At 37.1% G+C, this 26011-nt stretch overlaps 1 protein-coding gene and 1 non-coding gene across 2 annotated transcripts; one reads left to right on the forward strand and one right to left on the reverse strand.

Moving 5' to 3' along the window:
* Positions 1-354: 354 nt before the first annotated feature.
* Positions 355-25206, reverse strand: LOC118823961 (otoferlin). The gene is made up of 42 exons (XM_036593836.1): positions 25066-25206; positions 23198-23271; positions 22928-23045; positions 22771-22825; positions 22378-22509; positions 22143-22205; positions 21974-22058; positions 21683-21842; positions 21374-21560; positions 21098-21284; positions 20016-20239; positions 19099-19207; positions 18833-19016; positions 18579-18699; positions 18243-18343; positions 18010-18100; positions 17789-17905; positions 17524-17676; positions 17243-17432; positions 17026-17150; positions 16787-16921; positions 16518-16679; positions 16308-16427; positions 16060-16221; positions 15810-15972; positions 15014-15084; positions 14891-14920; positions 14433-14567; positions 14216-14285; positions 12621-12748; positions 12376-12513; positions 12150-12287; positions 11510-11637; positions 11087-11257; positions 10183-10343; positions 9415-9557; positions 9148-9236; positions 8582-8680; positions 8224-8465; positions 6470-6648; positions 6247-6347; positions 355-1448 (listed from the first exon to the last, which is right to left on the reverse strand). The coding sequence occupies exons 2-42, from the start codon at positions 23244-23246 to the stop codon at positions 1268-1270; spliced, it is 5397 nt and encodes a 1798-aa protein (XP_036449729.1). The 5' UTR covers positions 23247-23271; positions 25066-25206; the 3' UTR covers positions 355-1267.
* On the forward strand, positions 739-824 carry trnay-gua. The gene is given in 2 exon segments: positions 739-775; positions 789-824. It is a non-coding gene; the product is annotated as a tRNA-Tyr (tRNA).
* Positions 25207-26011: the final 805 nt, after the last annotated feature.

The following is a 26011-nucleotide window of genomic DNA, read 5'->3' on the forward strand; positions in this document are numbered from 1 at the left end:
TCAACAGCATTATGCAAAAATAAATAAATAAATAATTACAAATGTTGATTAATCGGTGGAATTCCCCTGTAAGTATCGATTCGTGAAAGTAAATGTTAGGATCGGAGGTAAGTTCTCGATACCATCAATTCGCCGATCTCTGAAAGTGCACATGGAGGTCTTAAGAGTAACGTACCCTGAAACCAGTTGGCTCCTTTATCACACATTCGAGTGGGATTATGAAGCACTATTTGATTTACGGTTAGTCCAAAAATATTAGCTAGCCAGCTAGTTGCAGTTGACAATAACAAAAATAATAATATAGTTAGTTAGCTAGATAGATTTACCTGTTGGCAAAGAAGGGTTGTTGGCTAAACATGTACCGTAACACCTTTGTGAACTAGCTAGCAGCGTGGTCCTTCATAATTTTTGCAAAGATTGAAAAGAAGTCCTTGTATTGCTGGTAGAACTAATAAATAAGAGCAATGACAAACTGCAATAAAGTCAATCAATGAGAGCCTGCAGCTAGGTAAGCTAACGTTAACTGCTAAATTAGCTAGCTTTGACTAGAAATGCTGAGCTAACGTGTAGTTAGATGGGTTGCTATGTAGCTAATTAGCCGTCAAACCAGCAAAAAAGTAACCTAACGTTTTAAACGATGTTACGTTAAGCAGAAATTATAGATAAATGCACATAAAACGAGCCTGACAGAAACATCTACTATCTTTATAATAGTTTATTGAGATGTCGTTACTATGGCCTTCGATAGCTCAGTTGGTAGAGCGGAGGACTGTAGTGGATACATAGAAATCCTTAGGTCGCTGGTTCGAATCCGGCTCGAAGGAACCGTTTTTGGTCACAACCATCGCAGCAAACCCTGAATTTATTGCCGCTGTGAAAAATCGATTGTTATTTCAAGTCCATTTAAATCAGTTTTTAATTGTCCACAAACGGGCCTAAGGCACAATACATGAAACTTGTGTGGGCAAATAACATTAGAGTGCTGGATAACCATAAGAGCAGACATGATACAAATGTTTATTTTGCAAAAAGATATACAGTAGTTTTCATTTTAAGAGCTATGTTCAGTTAACTCAGAATTTAAAGGCATCACACACACCCAGTGTGAACGCTCAAACTTTATAGCTTTAAAACATAGAGAGGAAACTCAGGATATGCTGACTGCGGCATTTTAGACAAGCCTTTTCCTTGTAAAATGAAACCAAAATACGTATTTGCAACACAGCATTTCATTAGATGCAAAAATAAAGTGTACCACTTTTCTTCCTCAGACTCCCAGAAGTTTCTTGGCCATGTAGCCAGGCATACTGTAGAGGAACAGGGCCACGATGGCAAGTAGGAGTAGAGCCAGAACGATTTTGATGACCAGCCACTTGTACTGGTTGCAGACAAGATGCCGGATTGCTTTTAGTGGGGTAATGAACCACAGGAATGTTGTGTCCGGACGGCTGTTGGAACAAAAGAGTTACACAGTGTTTAGCCTAGTATTATTTGTGAGCCACTGCAGAAATATAGGGAATTTGAGAATCATACTCCTGTCTATTTATCATAAATATTAGCATGTATTAGGAATTGTCTTGGTGTTTGGTCACAGCATGCTGCTTTCAGCACAATTTACATGTACACATTGCACCTTAAACATAGCATGGCAGTTATTTGTGTTAACAACAATGAACATACAGTGCATTAGACTTTACATGTTAAAGATTACATTTGGTGTAGCTTTTTAGTGATTTTGCTGCTTGATATCTGTGAAATAGCAGGCATAATCATCAAAATAACTGTTTTGCTTTCTATTTTTCACCAGGTTTCAAAACATCTACCCTCAAAATATATTTCAGATGATTTAAGAAGCCATTCTTTCCCTTCTATCTAATATTGGTATGTACACATTCTTTGTCTTATTCTGATTGTGTAGGCCCAACGTTATTGAAACAGTTAGGTCCCCCAAGCAGATGTATTCCATACGTTTTTCCTAAAGTACTTCTCAACAAGGAGCACTTAGTATTAAAAAAGTTTATAAAAAATAGTTTTAAGCTGCGTAGAGCTCGGCTCTTTGTTGTGGCTGTTCATAATTTTGTGTATTATTCAGTAAATATTGTAGTTTTTTAACTGTCTACAAATAAAAATGTGTTTGCATTGTATGTGTTTCATTCTTAGGCTGCAGAGGAAGGTGCCAGCAGATTACATACAGAACAGAAAGGTAAGTGCTTGTCTCTGGAAGACAAAGCAGTGTTTGTAGAAACAGTCCAGAAATGTTAATAAATACAGGAACAGTGTTTATTCTTTTAGGTACATCACACAAAGCACACACATATCACCTCCCAATTAGGAAATACAAATGAAGTCTGTTTATCTATAAACATTCCAAATACAGTGCAAACCTTGAATTAATACAAAACGTGTGTAACGTCAAGCACAAACCTGTCAAATTATATAATTTTAATACTTTCACAAGGATAGTTAAACTTTTTTTTTTTTTCGAAGAAAATTTCTTTATTTTGCAGTCTCACATATAGGAGTCTATTGTTGTCCATCTCTAACAGTTGCATAGAGAAGAACGTCTGGCTGGCTGCTGTAATTTGACCTGGCCAGTTTCTCCCAGATCATTATAGTCAGTTATGAGTGAAGTAGATCTCTCTTCAGTCACGCATGAACACTTTTAACACTAACACTTCTAAATATGTGCATTTCAGCACCACAAACCTTGCAGTGTAATAGTAAGTCAGTCACTACTCTACACTGCGCTTACCTCAGATTATTTCCTCATTACAGGTTTACATTTCGTCAGGCCTGGGCGGTAATGCAAAGCCATGCCTATAGACAACTTCTTTAAAGTGTGCATAATTTTATATAAGAAAAATGCTTGTAGTGCTATAATAAATCAGGAATTGTTTTGAAGTCTGTTTCAGTATATCGTACTCACTTTTTATACAGACCTTGCAAAATCCTGGCATTATATAAGAATAGTTCTGGTACTGGTCCTCAAGACCTGCCCCTTTACCTATAAAACACCTTGATTTTGAAAAGGGCTTAATTGATCTTATTTGCAATGTAAAGAGATAGACCTTTCAAGAACCACTTAATCTTCTGTTTATTATAGCAGGATGAATCGCACATAAGTCTAATCCTACGTAATATATCTTAAGGTCTTATTACACCTACTCAAGTTTAAACATTGACAGAATGGCTTTCGGAGCTGCTTTCCACTGTAAAGAGGGTCATTAAAACACATTTTTCAAGTTACTTTTAAATATTTCTCAGTGAATATACAGACACTACATACATTAATCACAAACATTGCACTAAAGGCCTATGGTTTAAGGACAGAAGTCCTCAGATAAACATAGCTGTGAAAAATAATTTTTCATCGTTGTCACCCACTTGTCTTATTAGCAGTGTCTGTACCTGGGCAAAAACAAAATGAAGGGCAACCAGAGATGTACAGTACTGTGTAAAAGTCAGAGACCACCCTTCATTTCTTTAATTTCCCGTCCAAATGGCCATTAAGTTATTCATTTTCAGGAGAAACTTCTGAGGAAATGACATTATAAGATTTACATAATGAAGAGGAAAGTCCAAGGTAAATAAGTGAAACAGGAGTTTCCAAATCTGGGGTTCAAAACATAAAATATAGAAAAAATGTGATTCAACAAACATGCGAGACCGGATGGACCACCAGAACTGTCACCATCAGATAAACACTACTTAAAGCTTTCGTCTTTGAGAGAGAGGAGAACATCAGGCTCCACTCTTGCTTCAGATCTGTCCACAGCTGTTTCTGTCCATCCTTCCACTGTGAGAAGACAACTCAAACCTATGGATCTGAAAGGATGTGTAGCTGTCAATAAGCCCTTAATGAGAAAAGGAAATAGATACAAAAGAAGAAAAATGGCAGATCAAACAAAGAAGGAGCGGCTTTCCTCAGAACAATGAACTGGCCACCCCACAGGCCAGACCTCACCATCATTGATTGTTTTGGGATTATTTGGAATGTGAGAAGCAGAAAATGCCTCTTTAAAAACTCAACTGGTAGGTCTGGAAAGTTTGTGCAGATTTCTGTAAAAAAAGCTGAAGGCAAGTCTTCTCAAAAGAGTGAAGGCAGTGATAAAGGCAAAAGTTGGACACACTAAATACTAAAAAATTTTTTGAGATAATATTTAGTTGTTGAGGCTTCTTGAACTTAATATGACTAGAATTTCAGAAATTGAAGGGTGGTCTCTGACTTCTGTATGGTACTGTATCTCTACATATACACAAACACATTTGTGAAGGGTAGGCATATGTTTCATACAGTATGCAGATTTTTATCTCAGATATGACATCACTACTACTCAGAAAGTCTTGAAGCTGCTGCCTCAAAGTGAGGCCAGTTTAAAGTGAATATTTAGCATCATTGCCACTTAGGCACCAAGTAGCTTTTTCACCATGTATCCTGGCATGCTGTAAAGGAATAAGCCCAGCATTGCCAGCAACAGCAGAACCACCACAATTTTGATGATCAGCCACTTGTAGTTGTTGCAGATGAGATATCGGATTGCTTTGAGTGGACTGATGAACCACAGGAAGGTTGTGTCGGGGCGACTGATGGGGGAAAAAAGAAAGATTGGTCAGTAAGTGTTTAGGATAATGAGGAATTCAGAATGAACGTATGCACATTGACAACTGCAGCTGTTTATGTCGCAGTTAGAAGGTTTTAAAAAGATTGCCCTGTTTGATATTGGACTTACCTATTTACATGAATGTTTACTAACTTTATATTTAGACGTTTTTAGCTACAACCTAGAATTCATGTTGAAAACTCAGCTGGAGTATACCTAAGTAGGCTGATTTACTTGCACACTGTGTACAGAGAAGTTATTAGTAACAATTTGATGTTTCCTCAGCACATTTGAAACGAAGCATATACTTGCAGTCTGTTTCAAAAGATATAAAGCCTTTCATAAAGGCTTTATATCTTTTACTTTTGGGTCACTGTTGTGTGACGTAAAAGTGAAATATTAGCAAAATATGATATTTAGGACACTACTTACCATAAAAAAGTAGGTAGATAAAAATCCGGATATCGGACGAAGAAATGGTCATTTCTTCAAGTGAAAGTACTTCCATAAAGTGGTGCATTTCTGTTTGATGCGTTTACATAATAAGCTTTCCTGTGTTTATATTTTTGGCCTATTTAGAATTACTGTTGTCTTGACTTTGACTTCTATGTGACTACTAGGTAATTGTATTTAGTTTTTACTTATTTATTCAGTAACATTGCCATTTCCCATCCTTTGTTAATGTTTTACATTCTGGCAGGACAGAAGTTCTGCAGTCTTCTTTCGATGTAAATGAGCTTTGCCACCATGTCTTGCATCTTGCAGGGCTTTACAGATTGTCTTCATGCATTTGAAAAAGGATTAGAAATTCTGGACTGCATTAGTAGGCTGCATCACTCCCTCAGCCGAGATAGAGCGACCCCTACAGTCCAGTACGTCTGCATTGGGCATGTGTCCAGTTATACAGTCTTAGATATTGCTGAGAGTTAATGGAGTGATAGAGTTTAAAAGCATTTGGCAAAACAATGCATTTCAAGTGCATATGTGCTAGATATAAGCACAGTCATATACCAGCACAGTATTAAAGATGAAAGAGCACAGTTAAAGGCAGAACAATGATTTTTTGCATCTGTTTCAAAAGATATAAAGCCTTTAATAAAGCTTTCATATCTTTTACTTTTGGGTCACTGGCGTGTGACGTAAAAGTGAAATAACAGCAAAATATGACATTTTTAGGACACTACTTACCATAAAGTTGGTTGATAAAGATATCAAATGAAGAAATTGTAATTTCTTTAAGTGCATTTCTGTTTGATGCGCTTACATAATGAGCCTACCTGTTTTATATTTTTAGGCTATTTAGAATTACTCTTGTCTTACTTTGACTCTGTGTTCTATGCTACTACTAGTTAGCTCTATTTAGTTTTTTACTTTTTTATACAGTTGCATTATTCTTAAATTCATCAGCTTAAATGTGCTAATTTATGCCTTTATTACATAACTCCATTGACTGAAAGTTTCCATGTCTTTTGCACTGGTTACATATTTTTTATCATAACAGTAGCTACTTCTAGATTTGTAAACTCATTGCATCTTGTTCCACTTTTTCAGATGGTAAAACAGTTTTACAATGCAGCTTTTATCAGAAGACAAAACAGCACTATAAATACATGTATTATTTTTGAAAGATATGATCAGCTCTTACTTTGGTTTCTCCAGAGGCTCTGGCTCATTGCGCCCTTCACCAACAGGACTCTTCTCTGCCTCCTCACCTGTCAGGAGGTGCAGCTCTGCTTCTACTTTCCCCTAAAAGATGAATGTAACCAGGCTGTTAGACTGGGCTTTCAGAAATTTGCTTGATGAGTACCAAGTTTCTGCATGTGAGAGAAATCTTTGTAGTTTGTAAATTATATAGTTGATCCACATACTGTGATTTCCATTTCATCGTTTTCATCTCTGGCTATAAACGGCCACCATCCCTTGATTCTTTTCTGCTTGAAGATGTTAACCATTGGCATGTCTTGTTCATTAAGAACCATGTCAATCGTGCACTGTTTTGCTGTTTTTGCACCGCGAGGAAATCTGTTCAGGTCTAGTTCAATTGCACCTAAATGGAAGCACAAACATGCATGTAATGATAATATAATAATCATTTATTATAAAAAGTATACCTGCAAATTCAACATTATTGGTAGCTACTGAAGTAAGCCTTAAATGTGGAAATACACCACATGGACAAAAGTATTGGGACACTTACACATTACGCCTACAGGAGCTTTTATGACATCCCATTTTAAATCCATAGGCATTAATAATTGGTTCCCCCTTTGCAGCTATAACAGCTTCTACACTTTTGGGAAGACTCTCTACAAGATTTTGGAGTGTGTCTGTGAGAATTTTTGCCCATTCATCCACAAGAGCACTTATGAGGTCAGACACTGATGTTGGACGAGAAGGCCTGGCTCACAATTTCCGCTCTAGTTCATCCCAAATGTGTTGGATCAGGTTGAGGTCAGGGCTCTGTGTGAGCCAGTCAAGTTCTTCCTCACCAAACTCACCCAACCATGCCTTTATGGACCTTGCTTTGTGCACTGGGGCACAGTCATGCTGGAACAGAAAAGGGCTTTCCCCAGACTTTTCCCACAAAGTTGGAAGCATACACTTCTCACAAAATGTCTTGGTTTGCTGAAGGATTAAGATTTCCCTTCATTGGAACTAAGGGGCCTTTGCCGACCCCTAAAAAACAACCCCCAGGCATTATCCCTACTCCACCAAACTTTACAGTTGGTACAATGCAGTCAGACAGGTAACATTCTCCTGCCATTCGCCAAACCCAGACCCGTCCATCAGACTGCCAGATAGAGAAGTGTAATTTGTCACTCCACAGAATACATTACCACCGCTCCAGAGTCCAGTAGCAGCGTGCTTTACACCTCTCCATCCAACGCATTGTCATTGTGCTTTGTGAAGTCTTGCATGCAGCTGGCTGGCCATGGAAACCCATGCCATGAAGCTCCTGGTGCACAGTTTTGTGCTGATGTTAAAACCAGAGGAGGTTTTGAACTCTGCAGTTACTGAGTCAGCAGAACTTCGGCGACTTTTATGCACTATGCGCCTCAGCACTCTGCGACCCGCTCTGTAACCTTACATGGTCTGACACTTTGTGGCTGAGTATCTGTGGTTCCTAAACACTTCCACTTTTCAATAATACCACTCACGGTTGATCGTGGAATATCTAGGAGGGAAGAAATTTCGCAAACTGACTTGTTGCAGCGGTGGCATCCTATTACAGTACCACGCTTGAATTTAGTGAGCTCTTTAGAACAACCCATTCTTTCACAAATGTTTCTAAAGGCAGACTGCATGGCTGTATACACCTGTGGCGATGGGACTGAATGAAACACTTGAATTAAATGATTAAGAAGTGTGTCCCGATACTTTTGTCCACACAGTGTGCCTGGTAGTTGAGGGGTTAAGTCCAGGGCTCCACCTGCCCAGTTTAAAGTATTACTCTGCCCAAACATCATGAAGCCATTGATATTTAGTTGATGGTTTGGATCAGTTGTGTTTGGGCAGGGTAATACCTGGAACTGCATGGAGGTGGATCCCCATGACTGGAGTGAAGCTATGCTATCCTCCCCACCCCCTGCCAGTAAATTTGACAAATGAAAGAGTGTCTTACCCAGAAAGTCATCTGCAGAGAAATGATCTGCATCCCAAACTTGTAGGTTCAGACGAGCAGGGATCTTGTACTCAGTCTCGTCCCAGGAGAACATGGATTCCTTCTTTGAGATGACAATTTTCTCTTCAGCCATTAGGTAGTCAAAGGGGTAAATGAAGCGCCAGTTAAAGTTCCCCTCCCCAGTTAGGGAATGGTAGTGGACATCTGTGTCTTGCTTGTCTTCTTGTTGTCCTTTAAGCCATCTGGAAAACCCAAAGTCAGATTTCAAACATATTAGAAGTGTCTCATTTGATGTGAACTGTAGTGACAACAATGGTGGACACAATATGGAGTATTTTTTAAGGCAAAGGCATTGTACCCTCTCACAAAAATGTCACTGGACTTCTCTCCTGTGAATATGTCATCATCTTCCAGAACAACTTCATCTGTATTCCAGACGATCACCCTGAGCTCAAACCTGTCAAAAAGCAAATCGCAGAAAATGTGTTTTTTTGTGCGTGTGTGTTGTGTAGTATATTCACCCTTCACATTTAAATACAGTCATGTTTTGTTGATTTTCTAAATGAAAATAAGTTAACAAATCATCTAGAGAGAACACACTTCTGTATATTTTAAAGCAAATTTACTCTTTATTTACTGCATTTAACATATTGCGGGTAAAAATAAAATGTGTTTATTTTGACATTGTTGATTTTGTAAGTAAAAACACATTAACATGTTATATAGAAAATATTAAATTGAAATTGCACTAATTGCAGAAAAATGTCATATTTAAATGTTCTCTATAGAGAATGTGTTAACTGTTTATCACTTGGAAGATCAACAAAATGTAATTTGACCAGGGGTGTTCAAATTTTGCATTCAACTGTAGAAAAACATTCATGGAATTCAAAGCAAAAATGGTGATTAAGTATGAACCCCTACTTCTTTGGTTTTCTTGGTGAAATATCAAGAGCAGGTCCCGGTGCTGGCATATCCTTTGGAAACATGTCCACCCACATCTCAATTCTCCCCTACACAGTGAAAGTGATGAACACATCATGGAATGTTTACATGGAGTTGATTGTTAGTTGGCTACTCTTAAAAATCTAGTGTGAATCCTTTACAGAATCAATTCTAAAATGTTTATGGACTTTAACAGTTTTAATCTTATTTATTATTGTGTTAGAATGGCAAAGATTGGTCACTGACCTGCTCAATCCCAGGCTTATCAGGATTCAGTAGAGGTCTTGTCTCTACATGCTCTGGGACAATTTTGCAACCTGCTCGTGGAAAGTCCTCCCAGTGGTTAAGGACAGCAAGAGCAAGGTGCTCATCTGTTTGTTTTTTGAGCCCTGTCGGAAAATATCCATATTACTCAAATTCTTGTCATCTGGCATACTGCACTTTTTATCATTAACATTTATGTTGTGTGTTAAGATTAAGATAAGCATTAGCATTCCTACATGAAACTCACATGATCATTTTAAATGGTCTAGTTTTATACTGGCACTTTGTTATTTCAGGCCATTTGGGAGAGATGGCATTGCCACTGCATGCTGAGCAAAAAATACTTTCTAATTGGCTGGATAAGCCGTTGTTATTATGTTCATTTTCTGAGTCTGTCATTACTGGTGCCAGAGTGAAGCAGAGGAAAAGTCAGGAACTTCGGCATGTACACACTGTAATTTTGGAGCAACAAAGAAAGGACGTTGCCAGAAGGAACTTGTTGGTGATACATTCACTACTTTAGATTCATAGATCTCTAGATGCTTTAACCTTATTTTGAAGCACCCACCCCTTCACATTACATTGTTATGGTTTGAAAAGAATGAACACTTTATAATGAATCAAAAACCTTTATATGAAGGCATAAGAAACTTAATGGTCATGTATGAGGGTGATGATATAAACAAATCATTTTAATTTGATAAGTAATAACTAGGTGTTTTTTTAACACACACACACACACGTATGTACCATTTTCATCCTCAATTTCAGTTGGTCCTGTATAAACTCTGTTTGCCACCTTCACTTTTCCTCCAGGTCCATACTGAGGTGGATCTAGTTTGTTATCCTTGCAAAGTTTTGCTAGGATTTGTGTTGGCTTCATTGGGTCCCTCCATACGTTGTAGCCATGGCTATAGAAACAAACAGATGAAATGATGAATATACATCTGTCGTCGCTGTCCAAAGAAAAACAAATATCTTCAAAATAGTAACTTTACAGGAGAAGGCAAAAACCTTCTTTACTTTCAACATAAGTTTTTGCACAGTGTAAAGGGCTGCTGAGCTCAAATGATGCAGAAAAGTAAAAATCGCAAAAAATGGAGATACATGTTTTTCATTTGACAGCAATGATATATAAAGTAGAAATTACTCTAGATCTTTGAAAGCTTATATGGTAGTATGGTAGTTTAACTATTCCTCACTTGCTATAATGCCATAACTTATACCCTAAAATGCTATAATTTATAGATTTATTATGTTATTATTTATTATGCTATGATTTATAGATTAATTTTAAAATATTAGCTCTTGAACATACATACTATTGGCAGCTTAAAGGGGCATTCCAACCTAAACATGGCATTTGATATATTATTTCTTGTATTATGCAGTACAGCAATTGGAATAAAAACATAGCATAGCCACAGATGTATGGACTAAAAAGTACAGACATGATATTTGCTTATAGCCATAACATTAGCTATTTGGTTTCCTTCTGCATGCATTTTGTTCAGTGTTATGAAATATATAAATCATCATCAGAAGGGAGGTTTCGTTTTTTTCATTTGGGACAGAGTATCCTTTTAAACATGCATTGAAGTTAGATTAAATTGCAGTATAATTTCTACATGTCTTCTCGAAGAGTACCACATACATTGCATAGTTTGATGCAATACCACATATAGCCCTGTGCTTGCTGTAATAGCGGTTCTCCAGATCAATTTTGGTCTCCCCAATTAAGTCATCGGTGCCGACCAAGTCCCAGTCATAGATGGACACAGTGAGGGTGGAGTCCATTGGGAATGTTGCCTCAATGTCAAACGATCTAGGAGGATTGTGGACATGAAGTTTAGTTTTCTAGCGTATTTTAAGTACTTCATCATTCTGAGTTGATGCTTTACTACATGCGGAAACATACATCAAAATTGAAGTAGGAATAAATAATCTCTCCCAGTGTTGAACATTCAGAACAATTAACTTAACTTTCCAAATTTATATCAGTACTTTTCTCCTCTATCAATGATAATCTCACATTAAACTGAAGATGAATGCATAATAATATGTAACACAAACTCACTTTCCAAACACAGGGTTAAGTTGTTTAGAGATGTAGTTTTCTTTGTCTTTGATCTCTGACTTTCCCAGCTTAATGGCAATATATGGATCTGCTTTCCCGTTTATGTCTGCAGGGTGCAGATCTGTAGCCTGTGACAAATCCAGTTCAGTTAAGAATTTACAGTTGAAGGAGATCAAACATATTTCTTGGGAAATTCCATGGATTTTTCAATATTTCTGTATAATTTAAAGGTTAAAATGTAAACAGAGTCATTCAGAGTGGTTTGATGTGAAATACTCTGTTCCAGAGAAACAGAGTCAGAATATTGCTGAATACAATCTGTACAAATATGCTGCCTGATGTCCGAGACATTTTTTGGCATAAAATGTATTTTTAAAATCTATGCATGGCAGAGACCCACGTGCAGGGCATTATCAGGCAAAAATGTCCCTAAATAATTTTTTCAGACTTATCAGTAGTTTTGTGTTAGTGTTAGTCTGAGTTAGTAAATTTCTCTACAATAAACCATTTTACATCAAACCACTCTAAATGACTTTGTTTACATCTCAACCAATGAATTATGTAGAAAGTTTTAAAAATTGATGGAATTTCCCTTTGATTAGCAAATTCTGCCTATGTATCTTAATAAGTATATACGTACCCTTATAACATAGACTCGAACTAAAACATTGATTGGGTCATTGTGTGGAATGTTTTGGAACATGCCCATGTTGGAATCGATGCCCATTTCTCTACTCATTTCGTCTGACATAGGCACTTTGTACATACACAAGGAGCCCTGCAATAAACAACATCCGACACTTAGATTGATTTAAAAAAGAAAACCAGCAACTAAACTTAATCTTTATTTGTTTCCCTGGACTTACTTTGAATTTGCCAATGAGTCTGTCTTCATCTGATGCATTTTGTTCATCATCATCTCCACTCTTCCCTCGATAAAGGTTGAATGTGTGGAGCCAGTCTTCAAAGTGATCAAATTCGTTCTCTAGCTCTCTGTTGTACACCTGTTCAGAAGAGGAAAGATCTCTGAGACTGTTTCATAATGACTGTAACTGAGAATGAAATTACATTCTTTATTCCACCAGTAAAACAGCAAGCACTTAATATTTACCTTCAGCTCATCGATTTTGGGCTTTTTCTTCTCTGGTGGTCCCTCTCCTGGCCCAGCTTTGTTCTTGTCCTTGGCTTTTCCTTTTTTCTTCTTGGCCCCTTTCATATTAGAATCATCAGGTTTGATATCTGGTTGTAGGTTAGAAGGGGAAGAGGGAAAGGCGGGTGCACACAACACGCTCAAGACATGAATTCTTCATGAAAGTTGCCGTACCATAGCATCAAAAAACTAAGTGATATCGTCTCTGCATTGGAGCCAACTGAACTGGTTTAGTTGAGACAGAGGCTCCAAACATTCTGCACAAAAGTTTGAACACCCACAGTCAAGGTAGAGGTTTTGTTGATTGCAAGTGAAAATAAGTTAAAAAATCATCTGCGGTTTTGCACAGTTTCTGTTTATTTGCTTCATTTAACATCTTGGAAAAAATAATGTGCCAAATAAACAGTAATAAAATGTGCAGAAGTGTGATCTGTGTAGAGAATGTGTTAACTGACTTTCACTCAGAAAATCATCAACATCATTTGACCAGGGGTGCCCAAACATTTGCATATTACTACATATTTAAGATATATGTCATGTTTATTAAATAACATGCACAGTAATAATGTAAAATATAACTTAAAATATAATATTATCATGATATAATATTATAGTTATATTTTAATATTGTTAGAATTAATTATTGTATAATGTAATTTTATGTTATAAAATATTATGTAAAATTATCAGAACACTGAAATCAGTTTTAAATATTTCAATTTATAAAGTTTAAATGAATGTATTTGTAATTAAAGTCATCACAGCTTGTGGTCAACTTTCATGGCTGGCATGTACTAAGGTTCCATGCCACATGAGTTTCATACCTGAGTTTAGAAGAACCATTTACATTATGGTAGTTTGAGATTCATGTCTGTTTAAAAATGAGTTCAAGAGAGGCTGGGGGGCAGGGGTGGGGGGTGGATAGATCAAGATGTACTGAAACAGATGTTTGTGAGTAACATGACTGATAACACATGTATAGTCTCTAAGCACACAATATAAAATGCAAAAACATTCACAAACAGCAAAAGGTATGTACACACAGCCCCTTTGACTGATAATGCTAATATTTGTTTGTTAGTGTGATTTCTCTTTTATTTTTTTTGCAGGTTCATTTTTGCTATTTTTTATTTTCAAACATAACTATTTTGTGTAATGGCTATAACAAGTACTTTTTATGCACTTTCAAATGCGTTCTCTTACTCTCCAACTATGACACAATCTTTGATAAAAGCCAATATAAACCTTTCTGGAAATTTCAAACAGAATTCCACAAAATATACAGGTATTTGTTTGCAGGCATTCATTGATTTTTAAACTTAGTTTAATTTAATTTATAAATCATTGATATCAGTGATAGTAGCTGATTATGCTTCATTATGAGAATTAGAGAGCAGAATTTTAGCAGCTCGCAGAGTGGAGTTTTAGTAATGACAATTATATTCACAGTTTTCTCTGATATATATATTACACAGTTTTTTTTTCCTGAACCAATTCTTTTAGGTATGTGGGACTACCTTACTGCATGAAGGCATGAGGGATATTAGTGTCTTTACCTGCCCCCTCTGTGTCCATGTCCTCTCTCTCCTCTGCTTCAGCTTTCTCAGCTTCTTGGGCTTTTATTATCTACATAAGAAAAAAACATAGTTCTCACTTTGAACATAAATACTGTAAAACTTTTTTGTTATTTTCCTTTAATTTATGTTGAAAATCCACCAGGTAGCTCTGTTAACCCTTCTTATTAAAAGAATGAAATTTATGTAGGGCTCTTACTTCCATGAGCGTTTCGATGGAAGCAAAGTACTTGGACCACCAATCCAGCATGCTCTCATCGAGCTCTTCTTCCTCGACGTCCTCCCCACCTTTCTTTCTCTTTTTCTTTCCCTTTCCATCCTTCTCATCATCAGTCTATCATAAAATATGAGAATACTGTAAGTCACTGCTAATTCAGTTAACTATTTTAGTTAATAAATTCATTAGAAACTGTTTTAATACAAGCAGAACACTTTCAATGTCATTGTTATCTCGGAGTTATAAGGAAAAGTCTGGGTAGATCATGTTTAGACAGGTGAAGCGTCTTTGAAGATGTTCTAATAATATCCTTTTAAATTTTTGCACTGTTTGTCGTCATGGAACAGGATGGAAAGTAATGTAGGCCTAAACCTACCATATGTAGAGTCCTGCAATACTTACCAGGTGTGTAAACCAATAATACAATAACACATACTTACCATGTCAACCTTAACAACAGCATCTGAGGCCTGTTGGGGTAAACAGACACAAAGTGATTGCATGCTTAGAGCCTCCTGTTTCCTACAAGACGTTTGTTGTTGGAAGAATTAAAAGCTACATACTGAGTCAAGTTTGACTACTGTCTCCATCTTCTTCACAACAGGTTCTGGTTCTGTGTGGATCACAATTTCCTCTGTAGATCAAATATAAAATGTCAGACTTTTTTTTTTTTTTGGTTTGTATTTTGTTTCTTGTTGTTTACCAAACAGGAATCACTTTTATATAATCTAATGGGTGTGTCTAAAATCGACCCAGTCATTTTAGGGGTGGTCCATCCAGAAATCAAGGGTTTAGTAATGGCAATGTTTATAAATAGGGCCATGAACACTCAACAAACTACTGAATGTAAAAATGCACTGGTTCTTCTCTACGATGTAAAGCCTGTTCTATAAATGTCACAAATTCTTTAAAACATAGTGCCATTAAGGAATCCACTATTGTCAAAGAACCTTTTTTGGGGAACCCTTTTTTGCTAAGAGTGGAGGTGTACCAGAACACTACAAATGATTTATTTCAGTATTACCTTAAAATGTAGGACATAACCACAAAAGGGTTCATTTCCTCAATGTTCTGAAAAATTTAGAAATTTTACAGAAGCACAGTTTTTCCAAGGTAACAATTTAAGACCAGGGGGTACAATTTGAGACACACAGTGGTGATCACTTGACTGTTAATTGTTTAGCTAAAGGTAGAATGGTTTTTGCCATATTTAATTGAGAATCATATCCGTTGAGGACTTTCAGAAAATAAGAATAGCACAGTAAAAATGTGATCCTTAGCTGTTGGACACAGCTGTATAGGCATTAATTTTACTAGATCATTGCAATCATATATTAATAATGGCCTGGAAGTACCCACCCATAGTAGACCAGTTGTTGACGCTCTTGTCAGTAGGTCTGTAGATGAACTTGCGCAGTGAGGTGACTGCATGGGAGCCAACCAGCGTATAGCGGCCAAAAGCTCTGCAGTCCACCACTCGAATGTTAAGAGGAGGATGGAGAAGCTCATTTTCTGGCAGGTCCTAGTAGACGATAGAGAGTAATATTATTATTGGTCTCCCGCCAGTGGGGGTCATTGCTGTTGAGTGTTACTTTATATTTACACCCACCACTTCAAACCACTTGACCAGAGTGTTAAAATTGGGATTTTTCTTGTAGTTCTGAATGAGAGCTGACTGTATCCCCTTCCCAGCACATTCTATGTCCACACGTGGTCTGTCAACCTGGGCAAGGTTTACTCGCTTCAGGTCTCTTAGGCCCCAGAACAAAACCTGCAACGGTCAGTTCAGTGGTTAAACTTTGTAATATGTGGACATTACATTACCATTTTCCTACAGTCACTTCTCAAGCATCTCACCTCAATGCGGTATTTGCTCAGGACTGGTCTAATACCAATGGGGACTGGTAGGATTGGACCACGGTCCATATCTGTTGGTCCATCAATGGGGGGCAAGTCAGCCTTTCCACCTGGTCCAATCTGAAAGATCAATTGAAAAATCTCATTTTGGTCTTCACTATCTTAGATTACATTAATACAATGTAAAGATTCTTACTATAGTCATATTACCTGCAACAGTTCAAAAGCAGCAAGCATTTCACCAGCAGTGCAGTTCCCACGGTAGACCTGGTAGTACTCTAGCTGAGGAGGAAAGCGTGGCGGCCCATAATGCTCATCTGACATTTTAGTTATTGGCTTCGCAAATGTTCTGCCCATGAAGTCAGCTTTGCCCTACGAATATGGCAAAATTTGCACTGTCAGCACTAGAAATGTAAAACTGTTGAGAAAGCACATTTGCATAAGATAATGCCACAATGTTTAAAAAATGTATTCCATACCACAGTGTCCTGGTCATAGATCTCAATGACGATAATTGGAGGGTCATCCCTTAGTTCACTGGCCTCACCATACAATTCAACATTGTCAAATACTAGAAGTTGATCCCAAGTGGGGCAAAGGGTCTCATTCAGAATCTGAAAGGAAGGAATCACATGATTAAATTTGAACATTTAAATGCCTCTTAGTTTTCTAGCACAGCTGACAGTACTAAAAAAGTTTCATTTAAGGAGACCCTCACCTCTGTGACCTGGCTGTGAGTAGAAAAGAAGACTCTGGCAAAGGGGTCTGACAGACCTGTGCTATCGGCTGCAAACAGGCTCCTTGCCTGGTACATGTGCACCCTCAGCTGGAAGATCTGCTTCACTGTTGCAAACAAATCAAGATCACAGGTCTTAAATAACAGATAATTTCATCTGAATTTGATCATTTCATCCAAGCGGCTTTTGTTTTCTTACTGGTGTAGATCAGGCTGATTGGGGGTGATGACTGCATGCCAGGCCCCTTGACTGCCTTGTTCTCCTCAAATCCATTTGGTAGCCCATTCAAGAAGTCCTTGCGCTGCCTGTTCAAACCCAGCCAGAGATACATCTCTGTCTTTGCTTGCACTGTCCAGCCTGCTGGCCCAAAGCCCTTTTTACCTGGGAGCTAGGGACAGAGAAGTTATTAGTTGTACTTTCAGTGACAGTGATGCAGAAAATGATTTCAGAAGTCAGTACTTTACTGAATTTTATCTCACTTTGAAGAAAATGGTCTTGACTTTTCCACAATCTTTCCCAGTCTCCTCCTCCACATTAGAATAAAGGATGTCTTTGGAGGGCACTCTAGCGTATGCAATGCGCTTGCCATTGCTGATCATCCATATGTAAACATCCGGAACGCTGTGTTGAGGCTGTGATGAAATACATTTTTTATATATGAAAATTGCAATAGCTGCTACTGTGCTTTAGACCACATGATGACCAAGTTTATACTCTTAATTAGCATTTATATTTTTATCGTACCTCATCAGCCAAGAATCTCAGTTTCTGGAGGAAGTTTTGTGCCTGTTTGAATTTATCCTTTACTGTTTTTTTCTTCACCTGAGTTCGCATTGTCTTTGCTTGTTGACCCATGTTTTCCTAAGAAATCCACAGATTTAGTGAAAATCACAATCAATATCATCTACAATATGAATTGTTTCCAAACATATATTTGAATTTTGGAGCTCCTTTGAGTACTGTACCAGCTCCCGCATGCAAGATTTCAGCCTTTCACGGTCCAACTTTGTTTTCCCTGCCTGGTTTTGGTCCTTGTTCGCCAGTGTTAGAAAGGTGCTGAAACAATTTGAGAGTTTTTTTTTTTTTACCTCTTTAAGACCAAATAATATATACTCTTGGTGCAGTGTTAACCTGATTGTTGTCACCTTAAACTTAATAAAGTTAACTTAATGAAACTTGATAAAAACAATATTCAAACCTGCAACCATTGCTCAGTTCCTCTAGAACCCCTCTGAGTCTACGCTCAGGAAAAGCTTTCTCCGTTTTGATGATCTCCTGAACATCGTTCAGTCCTTCTTCCTTTTAAGCCAAAGGAAAGTTTCAGAGTTAGTTTCAGACACATCTAAATATTAAAGATAATAAGCCATGTACACTCTTAACAAAGTGCCATTATTTGAAAGATGTCACAGAAGAACCAATTTTGGTTCCCTAAAGAACCATATTTGAGGTTCTGTACTATATTTAAGAGTTCTTTAGACAATGAAAAGTGGTTCTATGGCATCTTGCAAATAAATCATTTTAAATTGTCACTTACCAACTTATCTGCAATGTTGTCTATTATGTTGGCATTGTATAGTCTCCTTCTCTGGTCTTGCCACCAGCTCTTGATATAGATGCATGGCTTCCTCTCAAAATATGGGAGGTGAAAGTAGTTCCTGTTGAATTAGCAGTAAAGAATTGGCACTAAATCACTCACAGTTCAAAACAGTTGATAGGTGTTTAATCACATTGTAATCGTGACTTCAGTGTGCTGAGTATTTCTCTAGTTCTACAGAGTTCCTCTCAGACCTGTCAGTGATGACTGGTTTCATTGGTGGAGTGGTGGAGACGGACACCAGTTCTCCATCATCCATAGTTTCTTCATCACTTGAGCCTTGGATGAGCTCAGACTCCTCGTCATCACCATCACCCTTCTTCGACTTCTTTGTTTTCGGTTTGGTAGGGGTATCATCAACCTCACTTCCATAATTTCCTAGTATAGAGAGGACACTTCATGTAAGCAGTTCTTAATGTTTTTTATTTCCTGAATGATCTTCTTAAAGATTCTTCTTTACCTATTGTAACTTCAAAGTTGATTGGCTTATCACCAATCTTTCTGTCAATCATTGTCGCTTCCAGGAATGCTCCAAACAAGAAAAATTCTTCGATCTTCCCAGTGGCATTCTGGGATTAGAGGAACAGAGACAGGGCACCTTTTCTTTAAGTATTTTCAACTTCTCACTTACGCATACGGCATATCAGAAACCAAGGAGATATAAGAGATATGAAAAATGCATTCATCTTTAAGCTAAATCAAGCTGTGTATTGTGCAGAGCAAGATACAACAAATTAATCTTTAAAATGTTTTTTTTGTAATCATGACATCACCAATTCTTACCTGGTGGTTTCTCTAAAAGATGGTTCTAAACTATTTTTCTATCTCATTTTAATACACCATCTGTCCTTTACGTTGTGTGAAAACTTTTGATGAATGGACCAATAGAAATGCTCCAGAATCACTTGGAATAAAATCTCTTTAACTTAAAATTAAGACTTAAGAGGGTTTTTGCCTTCTCCTGTGAAGTTACTATTTAGAAGATAATTGTTTTTCTTTGGACAGCGACGATATTTATAATTATTATAAACATCTATGTTACTGTAATGATGCTATGAAAGAATTTATAGTATAGCAAATCTTTTCCAGAATGAAATTTCTATTAACATAATTTTAATTTTAAAGCACACAATGCTGGACATCACAGATTTAAAACATTACATAATATGCAATGGAAAAAAGTAGATTGAGACTGGTAAGTTTAAAAGTATAAAAACACAGAGGCATATTTCAGGAAGAAACCTAACCTTGATATACCCTACTGTGTAGAAGATTGTCTTGTTACAAAAAGGACCACAGAATAAAGACTAAATAAAAGGTATCAATAATTCACAGTAATTGCCCAGTGATGACTTCCCACATCCATGGATCACTTACCTCAGAAATATTGGGCACCCCCTCCACCTGCACCTCAGTAGAGCTCATTACTTCTGGAGAGGACGTGTCCAAAATCTCCACAGCCATGCTGATCAGCAGCCGGGCCCGAAAAGAGACGCCCTCTCCAAGTCCCTCATTCAAGTCCTGGTACTCGTCCATCAGGGTATAGCTCCGTGTTGAACCGTACATGTTGACCCAGGCCGGTCCAAGAGTTGGGAGAAAGCCTGGAGATCAACATAGGATAACATCCTTAAATTTCATTCTGATCTTTCATTTATTAACATTTAATGTACAAGAATAATTTTGTCACATAACAACATTGTGTGTATAAATCCACAATAAGCAATGAACAACATGGTAAACAATGAAGTGAAAGACAAAACAATAGGTGCAAAGAAAGATATTAGAAACACCTCATATTTAGAGAAATAACACTCGAAAAGGGTTTCATAAGTTAACACATTTTACGTCATATTGTTGTCTGTTTTGAGTGTGAAGGGATTTTGAGATGTGATATGCTAATAACTGAAAATGACTACTGTCTATGTATTATAGAGAGTATGTAGTTTATCTAGTGCTGAATTACACGGAAGCTTGCACAGTGTATCCTCTTTCTGAGGAGTAGCCATTCCTCTGCCTGACTTGAGTGTTTTTCTTTAGTGAAACAAAAATATTCTTCCCTATAACTCTGTCATCAGATTAACTAGGACATTGTTGCCTCTTGGTTTGTGAATTATTGTGACTGTGTTGAGCTGCTATTGAGCAATAAGGGGAAAGGGGAGGGATGAGAACCGTTCAGAGGTAAAATAACAGCACAACTGCAGCTTTCTTCATATCAAAACATAAAAACAGGTTTAGAAATGTCTGCTTGCTTGCTCAGTATGAAAACGAATATGTAGTTCACTTCCAGTTTTGTAAATTATGCACATTTTAACTTAACTACATTTCACTAGTATAAAAAAATGCATGATGCAAAAAATGCACGTCCAAAACAGGCAAAAGTTTAATTTGAATGATTCTGTGAAAAAAGATTATGATTTTTACCAAAATATGTACAGGTGAACAGGAACTGTAAGACTCACCTTTATCTCCATCATTGGAGATCTTTCGTAAATCAATGAAATGAGTTCCGATGGCCACATCGTTTACTTTGTCAGAGTCACGGATTTGGATCTTCATGCGCTTGCACAGCGGTGGAAATTGTTCAGTGAAAATGATCTGCTCATTCCAGATTGGTTCATAGCAGCTCTTCTGGATTGATGTTTTGCCCTACAGCACAGAAAGGAGAATTTAATATAACTTTGTATTACAGTGGCCTGGATTAATGAATATTATCAACACCAACATTAAAAACTTACCTTTTGACCAGCAAATTGCACCTGAACGTATGGATCAACCAGATCTTTATTTTCTCCAATAAAAGCCTTTTTCACATTGGCCATGATGCTGGTGTTCATCTTGGGTAGCCCTTCAGCTCTGTAGATTTTCACATAGAATCGTGCCCACTGACGCTCAGCTGGAACGCCCTCTGGCAAAAGAAGATTCCTAAAACACCCCAAAAAGAAACACTTTAGTGTTTCAGTGGTATAGACTGGGCATAATTCACTTTCTCACAGATTTTTGTAGCCTTTTTTGTCTGAGAGGGTTGAAATGGTATTCCTTTTTACCCCTCAATGTCATCCTCATCAGTTTCATTGGCTTTGTGTGGAGTTTTGATGTTATCACCCTTTGCCACCACAGCAATGTCACATTTGATATAGCCTTTGCACCCTGCGGTGATGTCATCAGGATCACACAACACGGCCCATTTGTGGTAGAACTGGTGATCTGTAAAAAGGAAAACTTTGTAATCACTCTCATTTCCACTAGGCCATCTTTCCTTGCTGGAAAGATTATCCTAGTTTTACATTTATTGTGCAGTAAAATATGCTTATGGAGCAGATGAAGAGTTATCTTACCAGGTTGTGAATAAACTGTTCCCACATCCATCTTGAAGGTTCCAACCATTGTTCCACTTCGCAGAAGATTTTTAGAGTGGATTACCTGAAATGTTAAGGTGAGGAATGGTCATCTTTCTATAACAGGGTGATTACACAGCATTTCAAATGGCTTTAAAAGTGAACTTACTGACAGCTTCAGGATTTTGTCAAATATGACATCAGGTGGGACGTGGAAGTCGAAGACAAAGTACTGGAAAAGAAGTGAAATTTTAATTAAATGATTGCACTATAGATTCCCAAAGAAAACTAAACAGACCTTACATTATTTAAATGTGGAAGATGTTCAGTGACTATTGAAATGGAATCATCTACCGATGATTACATATGCGAGCAGGGCATGAATTCCACATGGGCAACATTACCTCGTTGTAGTAAGGGCAGTTGGTTGACTCCTTCATTGAAGTGTATTTCTTCTCATCGCCAATTTCCACACAGACCACTGGATCCATATTCAGCCCTACGAGCTGTCTGGCCTCTATGACAGTCACACTTACCTAGAAAGTATTAGTCTACATGAGTAGGGATAATGAATTTACTCGCATGTTTTTAGGTTTGAGCCATTACCATCTCAGTCTGGCTAATTCATCTGATGATATGCAGTTTAGTTCACAAATAACATTTAATGTAACATTTGTACACACATTAAATAAAGTCATTTATTTAATTTAGTTGATCCCCTTCATTGATGTCATTTGTCCCAACCCTCATTCTGTGAGTAGATATTTATTTATTGATAGATACTATGTTGTACATACTTGGAAATCCATTGGCCTTCCAGCACTAGGTTCAATCTTGATATCAGGCTTTGACCTAAAATATTTTAAATTAAATAATATGATTATTTGACATTTGATACAAAATCATTTCTAATGTTTTTATTTCACTTTTGTATTTTGGATTATGTGGGCTCACCTCTTGTTAGAGACATTTGTTGTTACAGCAGTAACAGAGGCCAGTGAGATTGTGTCAGGGTCTGGTCCTCTGCTAAAGCTTCTGTCCAAGTCCTCCGTCTCCAGGATGGCTGGCTCATCTTAGAATTTAGAATACATTGTTTTATTAGGTATTTCTTTACTGAACTTGTATTTTAGCGTAGGTGTAAGTCAGTTAAAGTATATGTTAATAGAAATGTCTGGTAAGGCTTGGTAAGATTGAAGAAATGCCCTGGAACAATATGGTTCTCACCTTGGCCTTTCCCATCATCCTTGGAGGCACGAGACTTTCCACGCTTCATGCTTGAGAAAGATGTGTTTGCTCCTCTGAGGGTCACACAAAACAGAAAATGCAACTGAGGAAAACAGCAGTCTTGTGTTGTTTAGGTGTTTATAATGTCCTAACAGTGTAATGAACATACTGAATGAGCTCAGGTGTTACCAGATACAGACTGTGAACCCCAAAATCACCCGGTCTTGTTTAATGACCTTGTCTTGAATGTTTTAACAATTTAAAAAGGAAATACCACCAATTTTTTAAAATATGTGCATAATTTAATTGTTAGTATGTCAAACAAACTATGTCAATTAGAGTGGTTTAATGTGTGAAATGCACCATTCTACAGAGACTGTCAGAATTGTTCACTATGGTGTTAATAAGAACTAGATATCTGAAGAGTTGAAATGCCTCTAAAATCTCCCTCACAGAAAGGTATTGTATGAAATCATTACAAATATGTAGCCTGATGTCTGAGACATTGTTTTATGATAGTTTTGAGAAGGTTTTGGCCTAAAATGGACTTTTATAAATACATTCATGGAAAGGTACATGCAGGGTTTTATAAGGCAAAATAGTACCCAGAGAAATCTTATGTTTTCAGATTTACAATTATTTTGCCATCATTAACATTACATCACATTAAAAACTCAGAAAACATGCATAGGTCACTTGTGGTTTTGCATAGTAAATAAAAGGCTATATCTGTGTTGCAGACATTGCGACCTCTGGTTCCTATCACCACCACTTTAAAGAGATCTGAGTTGGTATATTTCTCAACGATGAACCATTTCATGCTAAAACACTCTGAACGACTTTGTTTACATCACACCTATTTATTTAGGTAGAGGTTTTGAAAATTTGGTGGCAGTCCCCTTTATAGCTCTCTTATTTGCAAGGAACAGGGGATTCATCATTTGAAATTTTGACCTAATTTAACCAGCCTTTTACTGAAAGACCTTTTACTGAAAGTGATGACAGTTTTAATTTTCAGCGAATGCTTTGAACTGAATAAATGTAGTTCAAACTTTTATCCTTTTATCCTATATTTTATTCACACCTGCTTTTTTCACTCAATCATCTCAGGTGATGTGACACAGCAAACCTATCTTATGATAATTTGGCCTCAAAGGGGACTTTAATAATTAAAGTGGATGACCTTAATCCATCAATAACGAGGGGATACATTTCAAAAGAAAATTACACACTCAAAATAATGAATTGCACATTCGTTGATTTTATGTGTTTTGCACAAAATAGAATTAGATAAAAACAACTTAACACTGTTGATAAATATCTAATAAAACAAGTAATTTAGCCAGTTAAGATTCACAGTATTAGTGTAGTGGAAAGTATGGATAATTTGAAGGTAAGACAAAAACGTCCCTCTCAGCCATTTGTGTACTTAGCTACATAAACCAAGAGAATAGTGTCTTTGCCTCAGAAGTGTATAGTTACAGAGGAATCCACTAACATACCTAATTTACACAGAGAGAGAGAGTTATCAGAATCATTTGGGTGATCTGTACAATTGTGTATGATATACTGTCAAATAAACCAATATACCTCACTAAAAGGTACTTGTTTCCCAGTAATTGCTTGTTTCCAGAACTTTTTGTTTGCTACTGAAACACATCTATTTCTGATTAGAATTACTTTAACTCTACAAAGAACATACATAATTTTAAAGTCTATATCTAACTTTAACAGTGCTTTATTTTCTAATGAGTATGAGGTAAAATTGCTTGTCAAAAGTTTAGGAACTACTAGGTAGCTGCACTGCAATGCGACACGAACCCCGCATGTAAAACAGTCCAGTACAGCTTTAAACAAAGTGTACTTACCATACAACGGGCCAGATCTTCTGCTCTTCAGATCATCTGCAGGTAGAAGAAGTTCCAGTGCTTAGGATGTCCGCAAACAAGCTGTTCTACATAGTCAAAATTGACGTTCACTTCACAGAAAGAGAAAGGCCGCAAAAGTAACGTAACTCAAAAAGAGTTTGGTTTGGTTCTAGGCTGGAGTTGGGCAAGAGTGATGTGATACATTAATGAATAGTGTATGAGAGCTGAACATGAGACACTGGTAACTAGAACTAGGTCCTATTGAGAGACATCACGTTGGGCTACCAATGACCAGGTACCCTAACAAATGCAACACATGTATGATTTTCTTCTCTTTTCTGCACAAAACTTCAGAGCTTTTATGTTAAGTTTAAAACATCTCGCTGAGCAGATTTGAAAGAATTCAGCTTTCAATGTCTCACTTCTGTCCTGTGTCATATACACATGAAAAATCCCATGTTAACATACACTGCATGTTGAAACGCTGCTAAAAAGATCTTAGGGAATTTGTACAGAATGTACAGCAAGATTCCATCAAGCACAGCTAAACTATCAGAACTGGTAGCCAAATACATGGGAAACACATAAACAGCCTTGACAGGGTGTCTGTCTGATTAAATACATCTGCATAACACTAGTTGCTGGGTTTTTTAATGCAAAGCAGTGCTCACATTTGAATTACTATATCTGACCCTTTTTTGGTCAAAACAAAGGCAAGTCAAATGGTCTCCTCTGTTAATTATTGAGGGTGTATTGTTCCAGTTGGGATGTGGGTGCAGACGTGCTGGCCTTCTTTATCCTCCCTAAAATGGTGTCATGTGCTACTCTGCAATGCAAGGTCATTAGCCTTCATTCACGTCTCAAGTAATGTAATACATTACATCTCTCAAAATAACTTGGTTTTACAAAACTATAATTAGTTAATGCTACAGCATAATCCATTCAG

Source organism: Colossoma macropomum, unplaced genomic scaffold (assembly GCF_904425465.1).
Source record: "Colossoma macropomum unplaced genomic scaffold, Colossoma_macropomum, whole genome shotgun sequence".
Classification (NCBI taxonomy): domain Eukaryota; kingdom Metazoa; phylum Chordata; class Actinopteri; order Characiformes; family Serrasalmidae; genus Colossoma; species Colossoma macropomum.

Excerpts from the sequence above, each read along its gene's own strand:
- LOC118823961 (XM_036593836.1), bottom strand. The coding sequence starts at position 23,246 with ATGAAGCGTGGAAAGTCTCGTGCCTCCAAGGATGATGGGAAAGGCCAA. Across the intron at positions 12,749-14,215 it reads CATGGACACAGAGGGGGCAG|ATATCAAACCTGATGATTCT; the intron begins GTAAAGACACTA and ends ACCTACAACCAG. Across the intron at positions 8,466-8,581 it reads AGTGACATTTTTGTGAGAGG|ATGGCTTAAAGGACAACAAG; the intron begins GTACAATGCCTT and ends TGGGTTTTCCAG.